At 39.2% G+C, this 24,715-nt stretch overlaps 1 protein-coding gene across 1 annotated transcript in view; it reads left to right on the forward strand.

Annotated features, from left to right (window-relative positions):
• Window positions 1-24,715, forward strand: part of PLCXD3 (phosphatidylinositol specific phospholipase C X domain containing 3) — a 167,750-nt gene that overhangs the window by 96,036 nt on the left and 46,999 nt on the right. Inside the window, exon 2 of the mRNA XM_072756993.1 lies at window positions 9,625-10,333. Within this exon, the coding sequence (XP_072613094.1) occupies window positions 9,625-10,333 (709 nt within the window). The remainder of the gene's footprint in view (window positions 1-9,624; window positions 10,334-24,715) is intronic.

A 24,715-nucleotide genomic window follows, 5' to 3' on the forward strand; every position in this document is an offset into this window, starting at 1 on the left:
CCTGATCTACTGTTTGTTTGTTTGTTAAATCTTTATATTCAGCTTGTAAATCCTTCCTGGTCTCAGGACCTTCCCCTTTTGGAAGCTGCCCTCACAGCAAAACCTTGAAGAATGATTTCATGTGACTGGCTGTTGAGAAGCACCCATATAGATGCAGTGCAAGGGAGAATGCGTGGCTGAGCTGGCGTTGACAGTGATTTCGAACTTCTCTGTTTCTTGGGGTCTCTTTTAATTATTTTTCTGGCAGCTCTATTGATAGTCCCTAAAAAGAAATTCATATGAAAAGCAGGTTTAATAGTTTCACCAAGGGTGGCAATTAGAACAAGCTGTCTTTCCTGCCCCTTGATTGGAACACTGCTGCTCTTAAACTATTCGCTTTTGGCTCATCTATTGGTTTAAGGAAACAGCCCAGCAATTTTAAAGAAATTGTGATGAATATTGAGCTTCTGTACTCCTGGGAAGCATCAATGTAATAGGGCTTCTCAAATTTAACATCTGGGATCCTGGATCAAAAGACTTAAGTGAGGAAACCAACTTCCTTTACTTCTGCTTACTGTCTCTGAGGTGTGCTGGTGGGGGGTAGGAGGGGGAGGCATTACACGATATGAAAGATACAGATTTAGCCAAAGATAAATCACAGCACGACTATTTTCATCACTCTTTTATGAAAGGATTCATCTCAGTGTTCTGCAAGATATGTCAGATTTATTATTTGAAAATTTATTTTCTATACATGTATTATGTCAAGTGAGGTTTACATATTACCAGTGTGTGGTTTTTAATTATCTGCTCAATTCTAGAAGTGTTATGGTTTCTGATACATATTGTACATTATCTCTGATGATGCAAAATCTCTTATATTGTCCAAAAAGACTTGATCATGTGCTGGAGGACTGAGGCAAGATTATGTGCTGAGAGTAAGGATGACTCCTATTCTTCAAGGTGTGGTCCTTGTCTCCAAAAAAATCCTATAACTGATCAGTTTAATTAATGTGGTAAACAAAAATTAATGAGACTTATTATAGGTCGTCAGGTAAGAACCAACTAATTAATTTTAAAGGAATTTTTTTCTGTCCAATTGAGCATCATGCATTTACAGTGGAGAGAATTGATTCACTTCCAAACCAAGTAAAAGTGACTTGAGAATTAATATTATTTTCATAATCTGTACATTTTTTCTCCTCCATTATAGTTAGAGGCCAAGAGTGAATTTTATTTACTTTAAATACTGTCAGGGACAGGGCAATACACTTCTACCTGCAGAGAGGATCATGTGCTGATGTGAAAGTCCTATATGCCCTCAGCCAGGTTTGCAGCCTCTCAAGGTCAGAGTCCACACAAAAGGTTGTGTTTAGGGATTTAGTTGTGTTTAGGGAATGGAGCTGGCTAATTAGTACGCTGGAGACAGTAATGAAGGGAATACCAACAGGCAAACAGACTCAGCAGATAACCAGGTTGTAGTTACCATTCTAGCATCTAGTAATGAGATTTCAGTCTCAAAGAGGTGGCAGGGAGTCATAAAAGCAGATGATTCCCCTAGAAGAGTTGGATACTAGATATAAGTTACCGACTCAAAATTCATGTTGATTAAAATAGGGCAGAAGGCAAGAGGAACTTGTTGATGAATGCCAGTGTATTTAGCTGGAATCAATTATATCTTTTCTCTAAGATTAAATCCATTCAACTGGCTGACACAGGATAAAACCTTTGAGGAGTGTGGAAGGGAAGTGGCAGCTGGGATGAATGGAATAGTACCTGAAAGCTATTTCAGTGGTCCCAACAGGAAACCAGGCCACTGGAACAGAAAAGGAGAAAGAACATCTGAGAGAGGATTTGAAGGTCAATACAGTGGGACCTTAAGACCGATTAAATGGGAGGCTCCCGAGGCAGGTAAGAATGGAAGATGAACCCAAGGATGAGATAGGAGGATTAGAAGAAAATTAAGTGTGTTAGAGGGCACATGAAAAGGAGCAGTTTAGAAGGGGAAGATGCTTAGGTTCATCTAGGACATTTTAAGTTTAAGATTCCCATGGAGTGATGAAATTGAGTTGCCTGGTAGGCAGATAGGGGTTGTGGAATGCAGGTCAGGTGAGGTGGTATCAGTTCATGGTGCATCTAATAAAGGCATGAGACTAAAGAAGTGAGTGAGACTACCTGTGGAAAAAGCAGGGTGCCACCTGAAGTCTTGAATAGAGCTTTGGATAACACCCTCGTTTTGGAGCTGGAAGAACAAGAAAAGGTCACCACGAAGACTGAGAAAGGACAATCACAGAGTGTGTAGGAAAACCAGGAAGAGCCATATCCCAAAAGCCAAAGGGGGAAAACATTTCAAGAAGGGAGCACAGCAGTGTCAAATGTTCCAGAAAGGCTGAGCAGGATTCACTCTTATCCAACAACTGAATTGTTGCTGAGTTACAACAATTTAACTGAATGCCTGCTGAGTTCTGTGGAAAGACTTAGGAATGAGGTGACAGAAATGGCTCATGAGTCCTCTGTAATGGTCATCAATGATATTTCACAGATGACTGATATGGTCTGATCACAGTGGATGAGAGATGGAACTGAAGTTAGGGAGAGAGAGCCAGGCTGCATAGACTAATTTCCTGAGAAATTTGAGACGAGATGTAAAGAAAAATGGGCTAAGCTATAAAACTGATTATTAGAAGTAGTTATTTCACCTTTGCAGCATATCCCATTTGAACAATTTTGACCCATTGACTTCAAATAGTTTTATATTAATAAAACCGGGTGCAGTCGTTGACACAGAATTATAAGGCATAGGGTTGGTTTGTTGTTTTTTTTTGTTCTTTTTAGGAAGTTTACAGTCTGCTTATCATGTGTGCATATATGTGTGTGTGGAGAGAGGAGGGTTTGCAGGCAGAGAGCCAGATATAAAGAGAAAATATTTAAAACATGGTAAGTGTTAGTAACAACATCTAATAAGTTCCTAGTTGATGAGAGGGGACTGCATTCAGGAGAAGGGAAGGCCACCATCAATGAAAAAACTTCTTCACCACAGATAAGGGAATACACGTGGGTCATAAAAGAAGACTAGGATTAAGAATTTCATAAAGCAGGGGCACCTGGGTAGCTCAGTTGGTTAAGCGGCTACCTTCTGCTCAGGTCATGATCTCAGGGTCCTGGAATGGAGCCCTGCACTGGGCTCCCGGCCCAGTGAGGAGTCTGCTTTTTCCTCTCTCTTTGCACCCACCCCCTGGCTTGTGTATGACTGCTCTTTCTCTTTCTCTCAAATAAAATCTTAAAAAAAAAAAAAAAAGGAATTTCATAAAGGGAAGACAAAAGGGTAAACTTCACTCCAGAGCTGCATCTCTTCCTATGGAAGGTAGAAATTGTGCCACCTGCCTATCTCTACCCTAGAAAGGGGCCTCAAAAACCCTTTCAGTTCCTCACCCATCAATTTTCTTTTGGTTCACAGGTGGAGGGTACCTATGCTTCCCTGTTTCTGGGGTGTTGGCCCTATTATCATAAAAGCTATCAAAGTATCAAATATGCTAGAAACCTGCCACCAGACAGCAAGAGTCTTAAAAACCTCAGCACTGTGCCAAAGGACAGGAATGAAACAGGCAGGGAGAGGGAAGCATGGCACTCCACACGTCAACTCGTAAGCAAGCTCAGTACTCTGCAGAGCAAGGAAGGGAGCAGTTCTGATTTTGATGGAGTCAGAACCTGAATTCCGAGGTCAACATAGAGATATTGGAATCATACAGGCATGGGCAAGTCAGGCCCTGGCCTACTAGGCCTTTTATTTGGAAGGTTCACAGATGAAATTGACTTAATACATTCTCTTTGATGTTTATTAAACCCATAGTTTTGTAGAATTTGAAATGGAACTGTAGCCAAATCAAGAGATCAACCAGAAGTTCATCCCAAAGAACTTTTATAGATAATACTGGAAAGATACTGAATGAAAGAGGGTCAGTATCTAGTCTAAGTGCACAGCAGAATATAAATATTTAGTTGCTATTTAGAGCAACAGAGAATGGGGTAAATTTGATTGCTCAATATTGGCTAAAATCTTAGACAAATGGAAGATAAGAATCTTGTTTTCCAAAAACTATTTACAAACCTAAATCCTACAACTTAAATCATTTCCCTTCTTGTCCTCCCTCCCATGTGAGCTTGCACAGCCATCCCAAGTGTATTAATCTAGATGATGTTTTCTGGGTCACAAGTGAATCTATGTTTTGTGACTAGGTATCCTGCCACAAGAAAATAACAGTAATTTAAGGTTTATAGTCCTTATAGGGAACTTTTGTGAACAAGGTTTCATTTATTCTTTATAAAAGTCCTGTGAAGTAGGTATGCAGAGTATTTTAATTGAGCAAATTGGGTAACCCAAAGCCAGAATGATTAACAACCTGATGATCCACCGGTATTAAATTGTGCATTAGTCATTGAGCTTGAGTTTGAGGCTCATCTCCCAACACCCATTTCAGTGCTCCTTTCGATGTACTGCATTACTCAATTTAATCTGAAGGCCAGACTACACCAGACTGAAATCAAGGTGTTGGCCAAGGCTGTAATCTCATCATCTGAGGCTGAGGCTCCTCTTGCAAGTTTGCTGCTTATTGGCAGGATCTAGTTCCTTGAGTTGTGGGGCTGTGGTCGTTAGGCTCCTAGAATCTGCCCACTATTCCACAGACTTGGAAGGACAACTTTTCCTCTCCCAGCTTGGGTCCTGTGATCAGCAGTCTGCAAATTAATTGATGATAGATTAACGGGAGAAAAAATGAGGTTTATTGATGCGTGCACAGTGTACATGCAGGATCACTCGGACATGAGTATCTCACTGAATAACCAGGAAGAAAAGGCTTGTATGTTAAATTTAGTCAAAAGGAGGCAGGTAGGGCTTCATGGGAGAGCACGGAAGGTTATATTGGGCTTTTTAAATCTAATGAGTAGGTGAATTTATACTTCCTGGTGCTAAGGGTCAGTATTTTCCCAATTAAGAAACTCTCTGGGAGTGAAGTCAATGGCAGCTGTATTTTTAGAAGCTCTGCTTAAATTTAGATGAATGTTTCTTTTTTTGTGGTTCCTGATGGTTCAGATGTTTTCACCTTAAAGGAATTTTCTTTTTTTGAAAGGAATATTCATACTACTTTAGTATTAATCCCTTCAAATACCATACAGTCCTCTCTATGACATTGCATTTTGCCTGTTGTCTCTTTTATGGGTTTACGGGTCAGTCCCCCTCAGAATAGGATAATCTCTCTTTAGTTAACTCAAAGCCAACTGATTAGAGACCTTAATTACATCGGGGGGGGGGGGGATTCCTTTCTGTATACTAGAAAATAATCATGAGAATGCTATCCCATCATACTCACCACACTCAAGGGGAGAGGAATTATACAGGGCATCTATACTCAGGGTGTGGATGCTTCGAGACTATCTTAGAATTTTTCCTACCACATCACACAATAGGTTGAGAAACTAAGTCCAGTGCTACCAGAGACCATAAAATTAGATTATCACACATATTTCTTACACTTTTGAGTTAATAAAAGGGATGTTGCATGCTAGTTGGTTAGGCCAGATGACATCTAAGATCATCCACGACAGTACACAGAATGGAATAACTCTGTGTGTACATTCAAGAAGACCCTTTAAACTAATTTTTTTTCTTTCATTCTTTTACCTGATGCATTATTCTCAAGTATAGAAAGATGCATGAACATTTTTTTTTTTTTTCGAGGAAGCAGGGTTAGGGGCATAGGGACATTTTTTTTTTTTTTCGAGGAAGCAGGGTTAGGGGCATAGGGAGAAAGAGAGAATCCCAAGCAGGCTCCATGCTCAGTGTGGAGCCTGACATGGGGCTTGATCCCATGACCCTGAGACCATGACCTAAGCCGAAACCAAAAGTTGGATGCTTAACTGAGCCACCCAGATGCCCCTGCACATAAACATTTTTAATTAATTTATTTTCATTAAAATTTCAAGTTCTTATTTATTTATTTATTTTGAACACAATGTTACATTGGTTTCAGGTGTACAACATAGTGACTTAACTCTGTATGTTATGCTACACTCACCACATATGTAGTAAATTCCAAGTTCTTATATTAGGCAATTGGGTCTATAGACCTCAAATCCCTTTGTTAATACAAAAGTTGTTATAGCATGTATTAACTGCTGCTGTATAACAAATTATCCAAAAACTAAAATAACACACAGTTTCTATGGGTCAGAAATCCAGGCAAGACTTAACTGGATTCTTTGCTTCAGGGTCCCTTACAAGGCTACAAATCAAGATCCTTCTGGGGCAGGATGCACTTCCAAGCTTACCTACCAGCCATTGACAGGATTCAGATCCTTGAGGGCTGTTAGATTGAAGGCCTGGTTTCCTAGCTTGCTGTTAGCTAGAGGCCATTCCCAATTATTTGTCACATGGGCTTCTCCAACATGGCATTTTGCTTCATCAATGTCAGTATGGAGAGAGTAGCAAGATGGAAGTCACAGTCTTTGTAATCTAATCTGAGAAGTGGTATCCCATCATGTTTTTGTTATTAATTTGTTAGAAACAAGTCACCTGATTGGGCCCATACTGGAGGACTGTGGGAAGGGGCAATGAATGCCAGAGGGCAGGGAGTGTTGGAGTCTATTTTAGAAGCATTCCTCAATGAAGGAATGATTTAGCAGACTGAGGAGAAACTAATAAAAAGTGCTGGTTTCAGAGAAATGGAAAAAAATTACCTCTTCTGTTCCATTCACTTATTCAGAGCCAGAGCAAATGAACTTGAATGTGGGTTCATAACGGGAGTAGCCAACTCTTCTCTGAGTAGAGAAGGCAAATCAGACCCAAAATTGTGAGTCTAAGCTCAGAACCAGGGGAGCAACATTAAGTATCAAATTTGAGATAGGAGCTTGGGTTGTAGATAAGAGAACGATAAGAAGTGAGGAGCCCAGGAATACTGGGCCAATGTAGTAGCAAAATATCGGACCAGATAAGGCAGAAAGGTTGTAGATATAGCCAAGAACAAAGGCATAATGCTTAGCAGTCTTGTGGGCAGGGTTCTGATTTTAAAGAATCAGGGAAGGGCCAGACTTTTCCTCTGTTATTGAAAGGGCATAAAATACTGTTGTGTTTTTGTTTTAAGTTCAAACCAATAGAAAACTTATTGGCTTAGTGAAAACGTTGAGATTGGGGAGGAAGTACTATTCCAAATGAAATCAAAAGCCATGAAGATATTCCTTTTTTGGCCAACATTAGATTATGTTTTTTCTCCCCAAATGCAAAGATAGTGTTTTGTATTGATTGATGATTTAATTCTCCTCTCCAAATAATGTTTGCATCTGGTGCATCATTCTGCACCAAATGCTGTGCATGTACTTCAGAGTCATCTAGCTTAGAATAAATATTGGTGGGGGTATGAATGGTTTTTTCTTCTGACGGCTGTTTTTAATTTTTATTTTAACATTACCTTATTTTGATCTTATATTTTCCTGAAATGTCAACAAATAATTTAATCTAGAGACTAAAATTATTTTATAGGCTTTTCAAAATTGGTAACTTTCCTAGGCTTTTTTATTTTTTTTTTAATTTGCCAGATAGCCACATGACAGAATGGTGAAACTAAATTCATATTGAGAGTAAAGAACCACTCATTTCTGGAAAAAGAAATCTAGTCATATTTGATTCCCTTTCTGCTTACTTTCAATTATGTCTTCTACTAGGTTATAGAGGTAACTGATTATTTTCCTCCATATTTTTTCATATGCCTTTAAGTCAACTTTAAATTTTTTAAAAAAATTTTATTAATTAACCCTTATTTTGAAGGCTTACTTATTCATTTGTACTTATCCTAATCCTAGAACATTTGATTATAGTTCTTCTTAAACTCATCTTTTTCTTTCTTTCTTTCAATATATTCTCTCTGTATATTGATCCACAGTACAGTTTGTTTAGCTTTTTCATTTATATTAGCAATTGGCTGAACAGCCACTAATAAATCAATATGCAGCAACTTAAATCCCTGTTAAAATTTGCCAATGCCAGATCCAAACTGCCAGTTCTGCTTATTCAGAAAGTGCTGACATTTTCTTCCCATACCATGTACTAAAGATAAATAGATCAGACAGTTCCAGATTAAATTAAACATGGCATTTCTGTATTTGGGGGTTACTTTTCATTGTTTAAAAAAAATCTAATAATTCTGAGGAGTTAGCTGTTCTAAATCTTAAAGGTTATCATTTTTAAGGTATTAAAGTATTTTTCAAAACATTTTCTCTAACAACTTACAGAAGTGTCTGAAGTTCATACTTCTGTGATTCCTCTGGGCTGTTTAATGCTTGACAGAGATAGATGTACAGGGAGAGAGATAGATTGATGTAGCTTTGGAATATAGACAAAGATAAATATTTGCTCCAAATAGCTTATCAGGCAAAGGCCCTGGGGTGATGGGTGATAAACATAAAGGGGAGTGTTGTGTGTCTTGGTTGGGAAGAGTATAAGAACTAGAACAAGATGTGTATTTTTTAGTTTCGAGAGAACTAATCAGGAGTGGGGCAACATGGCCTGAGGAAGCCTGAATAACGGATAGGAAGTGACGACATCTCCCCTTTGTAATGTGTAAAAATTCAGTGTACGTTAATTTCATTTTACCTGTTTGGTAAGTTATGCCCAAGAGTTGAAGGAGACTTTGAAAAATCAAATTAAAACTGAAATCATTTTTGTTCATTGGGTCCAATAATATTTTAAATGGCCCTCTATACTTACAGGCAAATCATGCACATGTTCATTGCCACATTTCTGGAGTTCTGATATTTTTAACAGACTACTACTACTAATAATAATAATAATAACCATAATTAAATAGGTTGCCCTTGTTCTTCCTAGAAAGAAATTCTTTCAAATTTGGAAGCCATCTCCAAAGAGAGCTTTCACTGTTGAAAGGAAATATTTGTGAAGAAAATAGTCTATTAGTTAATTTTTAAATGCTGTTAGTTTTGTTAACTTATAAGAAAAATTGTTTATTCGATATTTGAAAAGTACTTGACCTCATCTACCTTCATAGTTGCTCAAACACGGCATCAGGAATGATGTTAAATATATCAACATTGTACTGTCCTCTTGTTTATTTCTCCCTTCCTCTATAGGGATCTCTTGTGCTTTCCAAAGTATATGAGGTACCAGTTCATATGCTGATCATCTGCCCTTGAAAAAGTCTCCTTTATTCATTGAAACAAGCTCTCTACTGGTAAAATCAACTCACAGTGAAAGGAAAGAGCAAGATCATAGACAAAGTACTTGGGAACCAGTGAATTCCACTTTATGGATGGTCATTTATGCCATCTACATGGAAAGCCAATCCTAATGCATGCATTAAGTTCTTTGTTTACAGAAGTAAAATATGATCTTTTTTTATAATATAGATCAGAAGGGATTTTTTTAAATCATTTCATAATCAGTTTGCTCTGTTGAATGCCATGTGTACTATTTCGGCTATAATAAGGACCTACCTAAGACACAAGATCGAACTAAGTAAATGTTGCTTATCATTTTCTTTTGTTCATTTGAGGGAGAGATATGGACATTGTAAGGAGGAAAGAAATTGGGAAGAGCAAAGGACTGAATTGTAACCGCATTGTGCCTTGTTATTTTTCTAGGATCTCATGATTCCTTCAGCTTCTACATTGATGAAGCCTCACCCGTAGGGCCTGAACAACCAGAAACCGTCCAGAATTTTGTCTCTGTGTTTGGAACTGTAGCCAAAAAGCTGATGCGGAAATGGTTAGCCACTCAAACAATGAACTTTACTGGTCAGCTAGGAGCTGGGATCCGTTATTTTGATCTTCGAATTTCCACCAAGCCCAGAGACCCTGACAATGAACTTTACTTTGCTCATGGTTTGTTCAGTGCCAAAGTCAATGAAGGCCTTGAGGAGATTAATGCATTCCTCACAGATCACCATAAGGAGGTAGTATTCTTGGACTTCAACCATTTTTATGGGATGCAGAAATATCACCATGAAAAACTGGTCCAAATGCTGAAAGACATCTATGGAAACAAGATGTGCCCAGCAATTTTTGCCCAGGAAGTTAGCCTAACGTACCTGTGGGAGAAAGACTATCAAGTGCTAGTCTTCTACCACAGTCCAGTGGCTTTGGAAGTGCCCTTTCTCTGGCCTGGGCAGATGATGCCAGCACCCTGGGCCAACACCACAGACCCAGAAAAACTGATCCAGTTTCTTCAGGCATCCATCACTGAGAGAAGAAAGAAGGGCTCGTTTTTTATATCTCAGGTGGTGCTGACCCCAAAAGCTAGCACTGTGGTCAAAGGAGTGGCCAGTGGCCTCAGAGAAACTATCACAGAAAGGTAAGTGTCCTTAAGATATCAGAGAAAAAGCTTAAGGAATTTCACCTGAATCCATAGAGCCATTAACTGATAGACCTAAACTTTATACTTACGTATATTAGTTTCCTCGGGCTGCACACAACATACCACAAACTGGGTGCCTTAAAACAGAAGAAACTTACTGCCTCCCGGTTACAGAGGCTAGAAGTCTGAAATCAAGGTGTCAGCAAGGTCACCTCCTTCTGATGGCTTTGAGGGAGAATCTTTTCCATGGCTCCCCACTAACTCTGGTGACAGTTGACAATCCTGGGTATTCCTTGGCTTGTAGATGCATCATTCCAGTCTCTGCCTCCATCTTTACATGGTGTTCTCCCCATGTGTCTTTGTTTTCTCTTCTTATAAAGACACCAGTCATATTGGATTAGGGCCCACCCTAATGATATCATCTTAACTTAATTATGTCTGCAAGCACCCTACTTCCAAATGGGCCACAGTTATGGGTACAGGGGATTAAGACTTCAACTTTTTTCCTAGGACACAGATCAACATATAGAACCATGTGTTTTGACTCCATGTCCAGATATTTTTTCTTTTCTTTTTTTGTTTTGTTTTGTTTTGTGTTATTTATTTATTTTTTTCAGATATCTTTTCATAGCACTCCTTTACACATCTGCATAGCGCCTTATAGATTACAAAGCCTTTTCTCTATTGTTCGCAATAGAGAATATATGTATTTTTTACCTAATTCTATTTGACCTGCACAACCCTGGGAAGTAGATATTGTCTTACAGATAAAAATTGAGGTTCAGAGAAGTGAAATGTTTTGCTTAAGGCCAGTTGGACTATGAACAAGGACACAAAGACCCAAATTCCATTCTTCTCAAGCTATGTTCTATTCCTTACACTATGCCGTAAGCAAGAATCACCTTCCAGAGTGTGGGTATTCCATGTGTCAAACCCAGCCATATATGTTGGAGTGGTGATTACTTGTGAGGTATATAATTTGAGCTCTTTCCCATGAGTGTGATACAATGTCTAGAATTGTATGCATTATTTATTCTTTTGAGTTGAAGTATTAAACAATGCAAATATTGTCTGAAGAGAAAATGTAACTCTTATCATATGTTTATCTTTAACTTTAATTGATATTTTGAATTATGGTAAGGAGATAGAGCACACACGTTTTCCTCAAGGTCATTGTAGGGAAAGACCAGAAGATGAGAAAAGATGAGATGAAATGGTATGGATAGCTTCATAGCACAGCATGTAGAGTACAGAATGGCAGGAGATAGGCTTGCAGTGAGACAGGAACACATTTGCAAGAAAGCCTTTAGCCAGGCTAAAGAAAGGATTTCATCTTGTGGGGAGCTAGTGGCATAGGAGCTTGACCAGATCTGCATTTTAGATAGATAAATGGTGTAGCATGGAGGCAGAGGATTGGAGAGAAGAGACAATGAAGAGGTGCTTGGAACGGTTTTGGCACAGTAACACAAACCAGAGAAAGGGAGAAAACACAGAAGGGAATGGTATGCCATAGCAAAAATTAGGATTATTTGATAACAATTTACCTCTGTGGTCTGAATGGAGAAAAGGGTTGGAGATAAAGTTTCCTCTTGAGAAGTAGAATGAATGATGCAGACATTTGTGGAATCAGGAAACAAAGGCACAGGGACTTAGAAGGTGGGGAAGCTATAGTCAGGTCTATGGATCCAGTAGATGTGTCCAACTGGTCACTGGGAATATAAGCCAACTCAAGTAGCAGTTATTGTCATTTTCTGGCAGTGAAAGCCACACGCCATTGGAGTTGAAGGGTTCCTCCCTACAGAGTTAAAATGACACTGATAATTTAAAAGTGATTTTTAGAATTGTCTGTAAGTACAAATATTCTGGCCTGGGATATCTTACCACAATGACATCTATATCATTTTAACCCCATCCTCAAGTCTCCTGGCTGAAACTTCTCTTCCACCTCCTTCTTCTGGTTTTTTTTTTTCATCTCTTTTCTTACCCTACCCCCACATTGTCTTGGAGATTCCATATTCTCCTTAAGATTATTATGCTAAATTATTCACCTCTCTTCTGGCCCTAAGGCTCAGGTAGTCCCATCAAAGTATTCATCAGACCAAGAAGGCTTTCTATTTAATAGGACCACATTCCACAAAAGGTCATTGTTTTGGTAAATAACTTATCACCTCTCTTACACCCTTAAAAGTGAGGGAGTTATAGTATATATATATATATATATATAAATGTGTGTTCTCCACCATACGCCACAAAGGCCTCAGATTTTGAGGAATCCCTGAGAACCCATAGAAGTGGGGAAGAGACAGGAGGGGTCTGAGAATCAGCCAAGCCAAATATTCTTTATTCTCACTACATCTTTAACGAAGGAAGCTTCCATTTCTAAATTTTACACATTGGGCATTAAAGGACCCTTCCCATAGCCTTCCAGCTCTACCTTCTGTTGCCTAGTTCTATATTTAGGAAAAACACTTTTCCATATAATATTCCTGCTTTGGATTGGCCAAGAGCCATACCCAGATTTTACCTGTGTAGGAAATAGCCTTTGGGTAGTTGAGAAGAAAAATCTACTCGAGGAATAGATGACTTTCATTTTTCTCTCTTAAGGCATTTGAAGCAGCTAGGTCTTTGCACATTTTAAGCTGAACTGCTCTTTGGTTACTTATGCTATATAGTACAGTATTAGTAAAGTAGCATTTGTGGGTAAAAGATCAAATTAGATAGTGCTGAAAATTATATATCTATACAACTCTCTCAAAAGATTCACAATCTTTAGCATACAAAAGGCACTAACAAGCATTTTAGTGAAGAATCCTATTTAAATTGAACGAATGCAATATTGTGCACGCACTTAATTTTTTTTTTCAGATACCACTTATTAACAGCCCACGGAATTCATTTTGAAAAAGTGTCCTCAGTCATCTGCTCTAATTCAGAACTTTTTACTTGCTTCTGACTTACTTATCTGGAATAGTAGAATTGTGTCATTGAAAAGAGAAAGAGAAGTTGAGGGGGCACAGGGGTGGGAGGAAAAAATTTAAAAAGTTGAAGACACAATAGGTAGAATCAACATTTTTTTCTCTCTCTAGGATTATGCAAATTACTTGCAAATGATTTGCAAATATATCTGAACCTGGCCAGATGACAGAGTTTGCCCTCAGAAGTTCTAGAAAGACCTCCTTGTAAACAAATTGCAATGCCTATATTCTGCATATAGTGTTCGTGTGGAACTCGGGTTTTGTTTTGATTTGATTTGACATATTTCAGCCTTCTGAGTAAGGGTTATAGGAGAAGGTCATTGGATAGTGGTCCTTGGATAGTGCCTTGCAAAGGTAATTGACTTACCTCTGAAAGAGTGAAAGAACATTTGATTCCCCAAGGACCTATTGCTTCTCTTTCTCATCAAATGATAAAGCCCACAAAGACGACTTTCTACCATTTTCCTCTTGCTATGTGCACAAAGCTACTCATTCAGAAAGGCCTATATTAGCACCAAAAGATATAATGAACTCTCCTTTGCCACCAAAGGAGAAGTCACTAGGTGATTTTAAGACCTCTCTGGGCCTTAAGTATTTTTAACTGCAAAATTCGGAGTTTGAACTAGACTATCTCCAAGATACTTTCCAGTTCTAAAATCCTACAGTTCTAAGATCCTGTATTTGACTAGTTTCTCTATAATTTTTTTTATTATGCTTAATATTTGTGCTAACAAAACTGTGAGCACGTGCATTTAGAAAACAGTGTTTGAAGGTATGAGTGGATTTCAGGGAAACCAAAGCCAGCCTGGATTCAGGTAGTGTAGCTTTCAATCTGGTCACTGGTTCCAAATACTGCAGATGCATTTTCCATGTTTCAGCAATGCCAAAAGACACAGATTTTTATTTCTTAAAGACCTATTTTTAATTTATTTCTCAAACACGAGCTTTTGCACCTCACCCCCACGGAATTCACACATTCTTAAAAAGAAGGTGTGCAACTTGAGTCGAGTCCTTTCCTAATTTGTGGAGGTTTATTAAATTATAGGTTTTGTTAGTTTAAAAAAAAAAAAAATCAGACCACCTGTCAGAATATTCAAGGAACAATGCATCTTGGCAAGTCAATTGGTGCTGAATTAATTTAGATAATGTTTATACAGGCCAACAATTTAGGTGATGAAAATGATGACTATCATCATCATCATCGTCATCATCATCATCATCATCATCATCTATTTTAAGTGTTCCATGTCTGTTTAATATAGTGCTAACTACCTGGCCCATTTTCTCTCATCATCACAGTCATTGCCTTAAGGATAAGGTTAGAATTTTCAGGGTGTAATGGGTTGTTGGTTGGTTGTTAATAAGCACCAATATGACCCAGCTGGGAAAATGTAGGCAATTAGATTTGTTGAGCCCACATCATGTGCCAGGCACAGTAGGAAGTGCTTTATGTGAATCGTATCCATTTAATCTTCCCTCCAATAAGGTAGGTATTATTAGATCCATTAGAGATGAAGAACTGAGCCTCAGAAATGTCTAGTACCCTGCTTAAAATTCTTATATTAATTGAGCAAAATCAGGATTATTTTGGGGTTTGTTTGACCAAGTTCTATCCTTACTCCTGCAAACTAGGTAAAATTCACATTTCTTAGCAGTGGATACATATAACATATAATATGTTATCTGTCCTCTTGGAGGACAGAGTCAGGTTCAGAGGTCAAGTTTGCCACAGTTTGGGTGGGCAAGGCTACAGATGTGAAGTTGTGGCTCTTCCTCAATAAAACAAACCCAGGTAGAATGCTGTCATGGGGGCCCTTACGGAAGCACCACCGTGGAATAATAGAAAGGAAAGGAACTTAAAGGTGACTCAGCTTAATCCTCTAGCCTTGTGCCTACTGCTTATTGGACTATTTCCACTGAGTAAAGAAATGAGGCCAGAGGAATGCTAAATGATTGCCCAAAGTAACAGAGGCAACTGACAGCAAAGATGGGATTAGAATCCAGGTCTCTCAGTTTATAGGCTGAATTCTATCCTCTATACCTTTGGGAGGGGTGAGCACAGAGGATGGACAGGAAAACTGGAGAGGGCCAGAGGACATCAGGCCCTCTAGGCTTTGAACCACTAGGCTGCAGGGATCAACATGGAAGGACAAGCTGGCTCTCAGTCTGCACTGCATGCAACATAACAAGGTGCCCTAGAACCTTGCCTGGAGGAGTCAGAGGTCAGGCCTGGAGATGGGCCATGGATTTTGTGCAGGGCTGGCCTTCCCTGGGCCCTCTTTCAACCTCACAAATACAATAAGCTCTAATATTGCCATCTAATGGGGACATACCCCAGTTCACAACCACACTTCAAACAGCACACCTGCTGCTCAATTTACCCTGTTACTGCCTGGACCCAGCAGGTCTGGGAAGTTGTTCATCTGCAGCACCAGTTCTCTTAGGAGCTTTAGGGACCTCGTGAAGGATGGAGATTCGCAATGGTTCAAAGGCAGCTCAGGGTGACATGAGAGAGCACCAGTCTCCATGAAGAGTAACTTTCTGGCTCTGCTCCCTGGGATGTGTCCCTAGATAAGTCAGTGTACCAGTAGAACAGCTGATACTGGATCAGTCTGTTCAGTGAAGAGAAAGCCGCCTCCCCAGGTTACATATGCCTACAGAGAAAAAATATCAAGGACCTATGACAAATTGGTATTAGAATAACCATTGTTTGTAAGATGCTTCTGTCATAAGATTTCATGTCTTCAATATGTACTTATTGGAGGCCTCATTTATTCAACAGGTATTATTCTCAAATTCTAATTTAAGAAACTGAAGGTCAGAAAAACTGACCTTCAATTCAGAATCTAGGTCTTTTGAACCACTAGAAAGAGGAGCCTGGTTTGTAAATCAGAAGGAAGCTCCAGAAAGCAGCCTTTTCTGAGCACAAGGCTTGGCAAACAGAGCTGTATTTTTGGAGAGTTTGTCCAAATACAAGTTTCTGGGTGCTGCCCCACAGACTCTGATTCATGAGTCTGTGGCTCACAGTTTTAAATTTCTTTTTTTCCCCCAAGATTTTATATACAAGTTAGTTAACATATAGTATAGTATTAGTTTCAGGAGTAGAATTTAGTGATTCATCACTTAGATATAAATACCCAGTGGTCATCACAAATGCCCTCCTAAATACCCATCCTCCCCCCCTCCCCCTCCAGAGCAAACCTCAGTTTGTTCTCTGTAGTCAAGAGTCTCTTATGGTATGCCTCCCTCTCTGTTTTCATTTTATTTAAGTTTTCTTTCTCTTCCCCTGTATTCATCTGTTTTATTTCTTAAATTCCACATGTGAGTGAGATCGTATAGTATTTGTCTTTCTTTGACTGAGTTACTTCGCTTAGCATAATACACTCAAGCACTATCCGCATCATTGCAAATGGCAAGATTTCATTCTTTTGATGGCTGAATAATATTCCATTGTCTGTATATATCACCTCTTCTTTATCCATTCACCAGTTGATGGACACTTGGGCTCTTTCCATAATCTGGCTATTGTGGACAATCCTGTTATGGGGGGCACATGCATCCCAGCGTTTATAGGAGCACTATCAGAGTTTTAAATTTCTAATGGACTCCAAGTGGGCCCTTCTTTGAATAGCATTGCTCCTCTTGCCAGCAAGCTCCACATCCCTCCCTCCCAGCAACAGATAAACTTAGTTTTTGGAAACCTGGAAAGGGTTAAGATTTATCAGTCCCCTTCCAAAATCAGGTTCAGGTAGTTCTTCCTTAAATCTAAGCCATGATCTCTCTACCCCCAGACCGTGCCAGATTTGTTCTATCACTAAAGCAGAGCTGCCCATCGCTGATTTCCAAAAGATGATTCTCTGCTCTTCTCTCTCGTGCTTCTTCTCTCCCATGTCACATAGCTCCATCCTAGGATTATTGTGCTGCAGGAGCATGAGCAAAGCTTTGGGGACTGAAGCCTTCCTTCCCCTGGGCTCAAAAGCACATACCTTTGCAAGAAGCCTTAGTAACTTTGAGACTCATGTCTTCTACCAAAACCAATTAATATTGCAGCACTTGCAACCCAGTGGCCTCCTAGTCCTGATTTCAAACAGTAAAAAAGAAGATTCTGTAACAACTTCCAACCATGAGGCCATGTGACACGAGAGCAACTTCAGCCTGGGTCCTGCTGGGGTATGGCAGGAGGGAAGGCTGTCTGTTACTCTCTGTTTTAACAACTTTTGACCCAAGAACTTTTAAATAAGGAGTACACATAAAAGCTCTCTCTCTCCCTCATTCTGCTGGTGTTGTATGATTAAAGTACAGGTGAATACAGGCAGGCACCTTTCATTATTTGTGTCAGAACAGTCAAAGACGAGAGAGAATGCCAAGCTGTTGGGAAGTCAGATGTTCATTCAGTGCCTGATGAGGGTGTGTGTGTGTGTGTGTGTGTGTGTGTGTGTGTGTGTGTGAGAGAGAGAGAGAGAGAGAGAGAGAGAGAGGAAGGGAGCGTGAGTATGTGTAAGGGAGAGAGAGGGGGTGTATGTGTGCAGGTATATGTGTGTGTGAGAGAGAGGAAGTGTGTGTAGGAGGCAGGGAGGAAAAATACATATACTTTTCTAAAAAGCGTGGCATAGGATAGAGGTTCACCCACTTTAGTCTCACTGGACCTCAGTTTCCTTCTGGGGAATTGCTGGAAAGATTGAGTTTATCATCTGAAAAGGAACTAGCCTAGTATGTAGTGGAACTCACAAAAAGCAGATTAAGTTGACGGTGGGCAGAGTAAAGAAGGAGGGTCCAGGCAGCAGGAGTGTTTAGTCAACAAGTTATGGCACAAAAATTTGTAGACCTCAGCCAGCAACTGGGGGGATAGGGAAGCTTATTTGGCATTTGAAATGGACCATATCATGTACTGTCAGTAGATGAGCCAGTAAGTGGTGTCAAAGTAAAGTACTTTACTCAAAGTAAAGCACCAGATCTGATCAGCACAGGGTACTGAGATACAAGGACAAGGACTTGAGGCCAGCTCTGCCTTCTTGCCCTGGGCACGCAGGGCTCCCAATGTGGAGCTCAAGTCTACTCTGCTGAAAGCTCATCTAAGGGAAACAGCTATACTCTGGAGAGACCTTATTTAAAACTGGGGGAAGAGGAAGCATTGCCAAATCACTAGACACAAATATATAGTTGAGCATGCTGAGCTTACTTGCTGCAGCAAAGGAGAACATGCACCATTGGGAACGATGAGACACCCCAGGGAGAGACTGTTGTTAGGAGGTACTTCTAAGCCCGATATATTTGGGGCTTAGGCTGAGTGGCTTGGGAGAGGGTTTAAGGAAGCAGAGGTCCCCTCTAGATTGGATGCTGTTAGAAAGCAAGGGTAATTTTATAAATGGTACCACCCTAAGTCTTGTCTCTAGGGCCAGAGTGAGGATAAACTATAATTGGTAAAAAAGTTGCAGTCACATTTATTTCAGTGTAGAGAGGTAGATGTTTGGTTACTTTATGGGTGATCTTGTTTTTGTGCTTAGACAAAATTACAAAGTATTTTTTTTACATCTCACTGCCTCATGAGCTTGAGTAACCTTGTCTGAGACTGGTATTCTGGGAGAGTAATATGGCCTAGTTATGAGTGTCAGGCCAGCTTCCTAACATCAGGGGTTGCTTTTAAATTTCTTTTCACCCTTTTCAGGTGCAATGCAAGGAAAAAAATATCACTTATTTCCATTTGCTTTGAAAGCCTCTGGTGTGAATTAGACTTTCCCCATGCTCTTTCTTTGTTGTTACTTTTCTCACTGAAACAAATGTGGGCTGTATCTATGCGGAAGCCCAGACCATTTTGATAATGAAGTCAATCAAAGAGTTGGTGATACCTTTGCTTGTCTACTGAAAACGCAAACTCTTCGCATTGAGCCATATTGACAACCAACTTGATATTCTTTCCCTGCAGTCTTAAGTTTCTGCCTGTCTCATTGGGCAAGGGTTGGAATCCCAGGTGGTAGATACCAAAGAGGTTGGGGGTGAGAAAGAAATGTGAGAACACAGCATTTTGAAAAGGGAATTGCTGGCTCTTTAATATTTGTGAACATTCCAACTTCCTTCCCCAAATTTCACAACTTATTCAGGGCACAAAGAGGCAGGAGGTGAGAGTCAACTGTCACATTTACAGTTGAACTATTTTCTTGCCCTTTTTGGCAGGGGGAGGCATATTTGTCTTGGCCTTGTTTGGATGGGTCCCCCCGAAGGCTTATTTGTGTTGACTATACATGGTAGATACAGCTTTGGGTGACTGATCTACTCATTACCAAGGGTACTCCAACAAGTATGAATACTTATTTAACTGAGATGTATAAGCTAAATCCTCTTTGTCAAAGGATAAAAGAATGAGTTGCTTTATCTGCACCCCACCTAACAAATTGTTACATAAATCTCAAATAACTTACCACTCTAGGCAATGACATTGCAGCTTTTAATCTATCACATTCAGTTGATAAAATATTTTCTTCCAGAATGTTTTTCAATACAAGAACAACAATTTAAAGAGCTGGAATTTTCTCAGACTCTCTGGCTTTGGCATTTCAGAAGAAAATACTACTTCCGTCAACTGCAGACTAAACTTGGCTTCATAGTATAGAACACAAATCTTCTGGCTCTTGATCTGTATGTCTGAGATTGTAGCCTTGCTAATTAACTTATTTTAAAGTATTAAAAATAATTAGACAAGAATAGATAAAAACTTGCTTGTCATAATTAATTTTTTTTTTTCAGAAATCACAAGTATGGCTTGCATTTTTGCTTTAAACTATTCCTTCCTCCCACCCCCTCATCACTTATTTCCCTGTGGTCTCAGCTGTTAAAAGAAAAGAAGCTTATGAGTTGTTTCTGGAGCTGTGACATCCTTTCTTGAAGGAGTGGTATGTGGCAGTGAGACAGTAATGTGTGATTTCATTAGTGAATGCTAAAAGCACAGGCTGCCCTTTAGAAATGTATGGGATATTTGGCCAATTCATGACTGAGTGAATTCACCATGTAGCTGCCTCTTATCTGTATACTAAGCAGAAAAGCTATTGCCAACATCACTTAGCTAAGGTTCGAAAATGAACCAGTCAGGAGAATAAGTAACACAATTACGAGTTACTCATGAATGTACATTTTTAAGATTTTTTTAATTCATTTTTGAAGAGTTTAATTTAGATAGCCTGTTTCTCCAAATAAAATAATTGTAAGAAGTAGTTTGTAGTGAGTCGATTGTGGGGAAACTTGGTTAGATCGTTCAGTCTAAGTTCAATCTACTAACAGACACCATATGCTTATTTGGGGGAGGTATGATGAATCTATAGCTAAAGAATAACCTGGAAACTTAGTTTTATTCCTGTCTTGGTTTTACATTTACTGGTTAGCTGTTGAAGGTTTATTTAATGAATTTGACTCTTACTGCCATTCATAAGCAGGTTGCCATGTGCATTACTACCCGGTTTGATAGGACAGAAGGAGAATTTCACACCTTTGTACATACACACATCATTGCGACTGTATGCTTACACTTTACCCATGTGTCTAAGCAGCCCCCAAACAGGATATGGCCAAGGACTCTTGTATCTGATCAAGACTGAGAGCCTCCTTAACGCCATAAACATGAATGGGGACATTTTGATGTCTCCATGACATGGGCTATACAAATAAAGTCTTATTCAGTGGTCCACCATTTTCTGCTCCAACTAGCATCAGGTAGCCAGCTTTAGGTTGAAAACATGGTGTGTGTGTGTATGTGTGTGTGTGTGTGTGTGTGTTGAAACTGGTAAGAAAGACTCCCCCCTCCCCTTTTTTTAAAATTTTATTTATTCATGAGAGACACACAGAGAGAGAATCAGAGACATAGGCAGAGGGAGAAGCAGGCTCCATGCAGGGAGCCTGATGTGGGACTCGATCCCAGGACTCCAGGATCACTCCCTGAGCTGAAGGCAGATGCCCAACCGCTGAGCCACCCAGGTGTCCCTAAACCTTACATTTTCTTTAGTGTTTTTCTTGAGGTACTTCTTTGGCAGTTTAGTTAGGGGAAAAGAAAATTCCTGTCTCAACATTGCATAGCTTATATTTGTGATATTTTGAGGTTTTTCTCTGTCTATGACTCTTGCTAAAAATTCAAATAGAATATAGCTGTGGTGGGATAGAGAGCAGAAGGAAACAGTATAATCCACTTAGTGAATAGGATGTTTTTTATGCTGTGGATTTAGAGAATTTTAATTCCTATTTTTCAGAGTGGACCAAAATAGTTTTTCCCAGAGTCTCAGCTCAAGAATTCATCTGTTCTTTGAATCAGCCAGTCACTCAACCAACAAGAACATATTAAGACCATGCTGTGGGCTTGGAGTACAGATAAAAGAGGCACGGTATAGTATTTTATAAATACTATAGTGCCTCCTGATCCTTGGATTACAGGGCAATCTTTTTGGAATTTGAGGTTTATATAAGAACTAGAGAATGGCACATGACAGAATTTGCAACTGAATACTGACATTTTGGCCTGTAGATTTCATATGCCATAGGAGCTCAAAAGAAGAAAAGATGACTAACGTGACTTACCTAATATCTCAGGACAATAATACACTAGCGTTTCCTGCCCTTTATCTTTCCCCAAAATATTATAATACACTTAAATATCAAAAGCATATCTACTTCCTTGACTCAAATGTGATCTACTTTTGCCAATCGTTGCCAGTACTCGTTGTCCAATCGTTGACCATTGACAATGGTAAAAAGCATCTTTTCTAAGGTAGAAAATTCTGCTTGGTTTTGGGAACATTTCCAGACAATAAGGTTCAGACTAGGCCAACAAGTGAGAGTTCCATGATGTTCTGAAAGACCCAGTCACAGAATTCAACACTTTGTGTTGTTGATTGGTGTTAGTGATGACTGTTTTTGAGAGAAGGGAAGACAAAACCACTATGGGAAAAGATTTTTTTTTTACCACAAAATTCAGCAAGTCCCCTGAGAAAGTTCAGTAACTACACATTACATATCTTATTTTAAAAATTTGAGGTAGAAAAATATGCTTTTATGCTTGACATTCTGTCCTGCCCACTGTATGTGCCAAGATATATTCCTTTGTTATCAGAAGCACATATCAATGAAGTACATTCCTTCACTTATTGAATTAACTTGACAAGGGAGCAGCCTTTGGAACCCCAAAAAGACAGCTGAGAAGCAACTTTTGACAAATATGGTTGGTCTTTGCACTATTTTTTCCTCTCTTCCTTCTCAGCTTTGCAGTGAAAAGGGACAATTTTATAGCAACTTGGCAAAACGGTAGTGCAGGAAGTCCCAGCTGTTCTTGCCCCAGCTGCCTGCGAGATCTAATAACATAGGGTGGGAATAGCACATCTCCCAGAAGAGTGCACACATTTTAGGTTGCTTTAATTTTCCTGCCAATTAGACTTTTAAGATGCCAAATGTATCTCCAGGCAACCTCTGTGACAATTTAGTACCCTTCGGTAAAGGAGCCCAAGGCAAAGAAAGATTTTCAAGTGGCAAATAGCAGAGAAAACATTTACTCTTTCGTCACCAAAGAAAAGCTCATGTATATACTTGTGGAGATCTGAGGACACAGGGATATTAACACTAGCAGTATTGAAGGCTGCTAAAGAGCCTGGGAGTCAGAATTCTCAGTCAAGGGCAGCATATCTTAACTCAGCTGAATTGACATTTTAGACAGGGTAATTCTTTGTTGGGAGGGACTGACTGTCCTGTGCATTGTATGATGTTCAACAGCATCCCTAGCCTCTACCACAGGACTCTACCTTGCCTCCCCCAGTCAGAACAGGCTAAAATGTCTCCAGATATTGCCAAATACCACCCCCATCCAGTGTGTGTGTGTGTGTGTGTGTGTGTGTGTGCGCGCGCGCGCAAAAATTCTCTCTAGTTGAAAACCACTGGCCTACAACAGCCACTGCACACAAAAAAATCTGTGACAGTTATTTTTCCTGGAGCTCAATTCCTTTCCTTGTTAAACAAATGATACCAACTGCTCCGGGATTAGAGAAACATAAAATATTTAGTTATATGACTTGTGTTTTTTTTTTTTTTTTTTTTGTCTAAATGACTATGCCAAAATTTATACATTTTCAGTGTCTGCTGCCTTCAGATTAGTCACCTTGGGAATTTACTTATCCATCCAAGTGATACTGAAGCAATTTTAAGACTAGTGTTAGTGGGGGTAAAGCTTCTTCTTTTCAGGGTGAGTAGGTTCTTGAAACAACCTAACCTCAGCCAAGTTTAGTAAATAAGGTGGGTGAGCGAAGCTGATGAATGCTGTTTGGAGTCAAAATCCAAGTGGTACAATAATGAGATGGATTTTTCTTATGTGCCTCATGAACATACTCTGAAGGCAATTTCAGTAGAGGAGTTATAAAAAGACTTTGAGTCATCCTACCATTGATGGGATAAGTGAACAATCATCTCCACAGGTAACAATTCTGAATGATAGCTCACTTTCAGCTTGTAAGTTTTGGGATGTGTGTTATAAAAAGAACATCCCACGTCTTTAGAGTCATACCTCATAGAATAAAGTAGTATAAGAGAAAATATTCTTGATTCTTGAAAATAATGTCTGTCTTTAAATATGTTTATTATTATTTGTATTATGTCAATTAAACCATAGATATTTACAGAACATTTACTGAGTCTGTCCTAAGTGCCTGTCCTTCAGAATCACTAATATATAGTCCCTGGTCCTCAAGGGGGTTACTTTCTAGTGGAGAGATATATTCATGAACAGTTTATTTCAACAGTGTGGTAAGTGCCAAGATAAATCAGAAGCAGATGTTGACTGATTTCTGAACCCAGCACTGCCATTTACTAACTAATTATGTAAACTGGAGGAAGTTAATTTCATCTGCCTTAAGGTTCCTGATCTTATAAAGTAAATACATTGACTAGTTTTGTCCCCTCTTCTGGCATCAATACTCTAATTCTCTGGTAATAGTGACAATTTCCAAGGGCATATATATTACAATGTTTGGTAGGGGAAATATAATGATATGGTATCTAAATACTAACCTTTAGTTTCATTTGAATTATTACCAAAACAAGAAGAAATGGCCAATTAAATGTTCATGAACACCACCTCTTGAGAAACCTGACCTGTTACTGGTAGTTCATTATTAAAGAGTAATTGTAAAGCAAATGAATTATACTGACTTTATTTTTCCTGGACTATGTAGTGTTATAATGAGTTTATGTAGCATTGGTTGACCAGAAGGTCAAACAGTGGAAAGTGGCAAAGTAAAGTGGAAAGTAAAGTGCTTATCTTTAAAAACTAACTTAGTAAATCCTTTGTTATTCAAACCAATGCATTGTTAGAAAAAAAAAAATGAGTGACATCCATAAACCTAGGTTCAACTTTATGAGTTTAAGGGTGTCGGTTTCTGACCTC

The sequence above is a fragment of the Vulpes vulpes genome, chromosome 4 (genome assembly GCF_048418805.1).
Source record: "Vulpes vulpes isolate BD-2025 chromosome 4, VulVul3, whole genome shotgun sequence".
NCBI classification, from domain to species: domain Eukaryota; kingdom Metazoa; phylum Chordata; class Mammalia; order Carnivora; family Canidae; genus Vulpes; species Vulpes vulpes.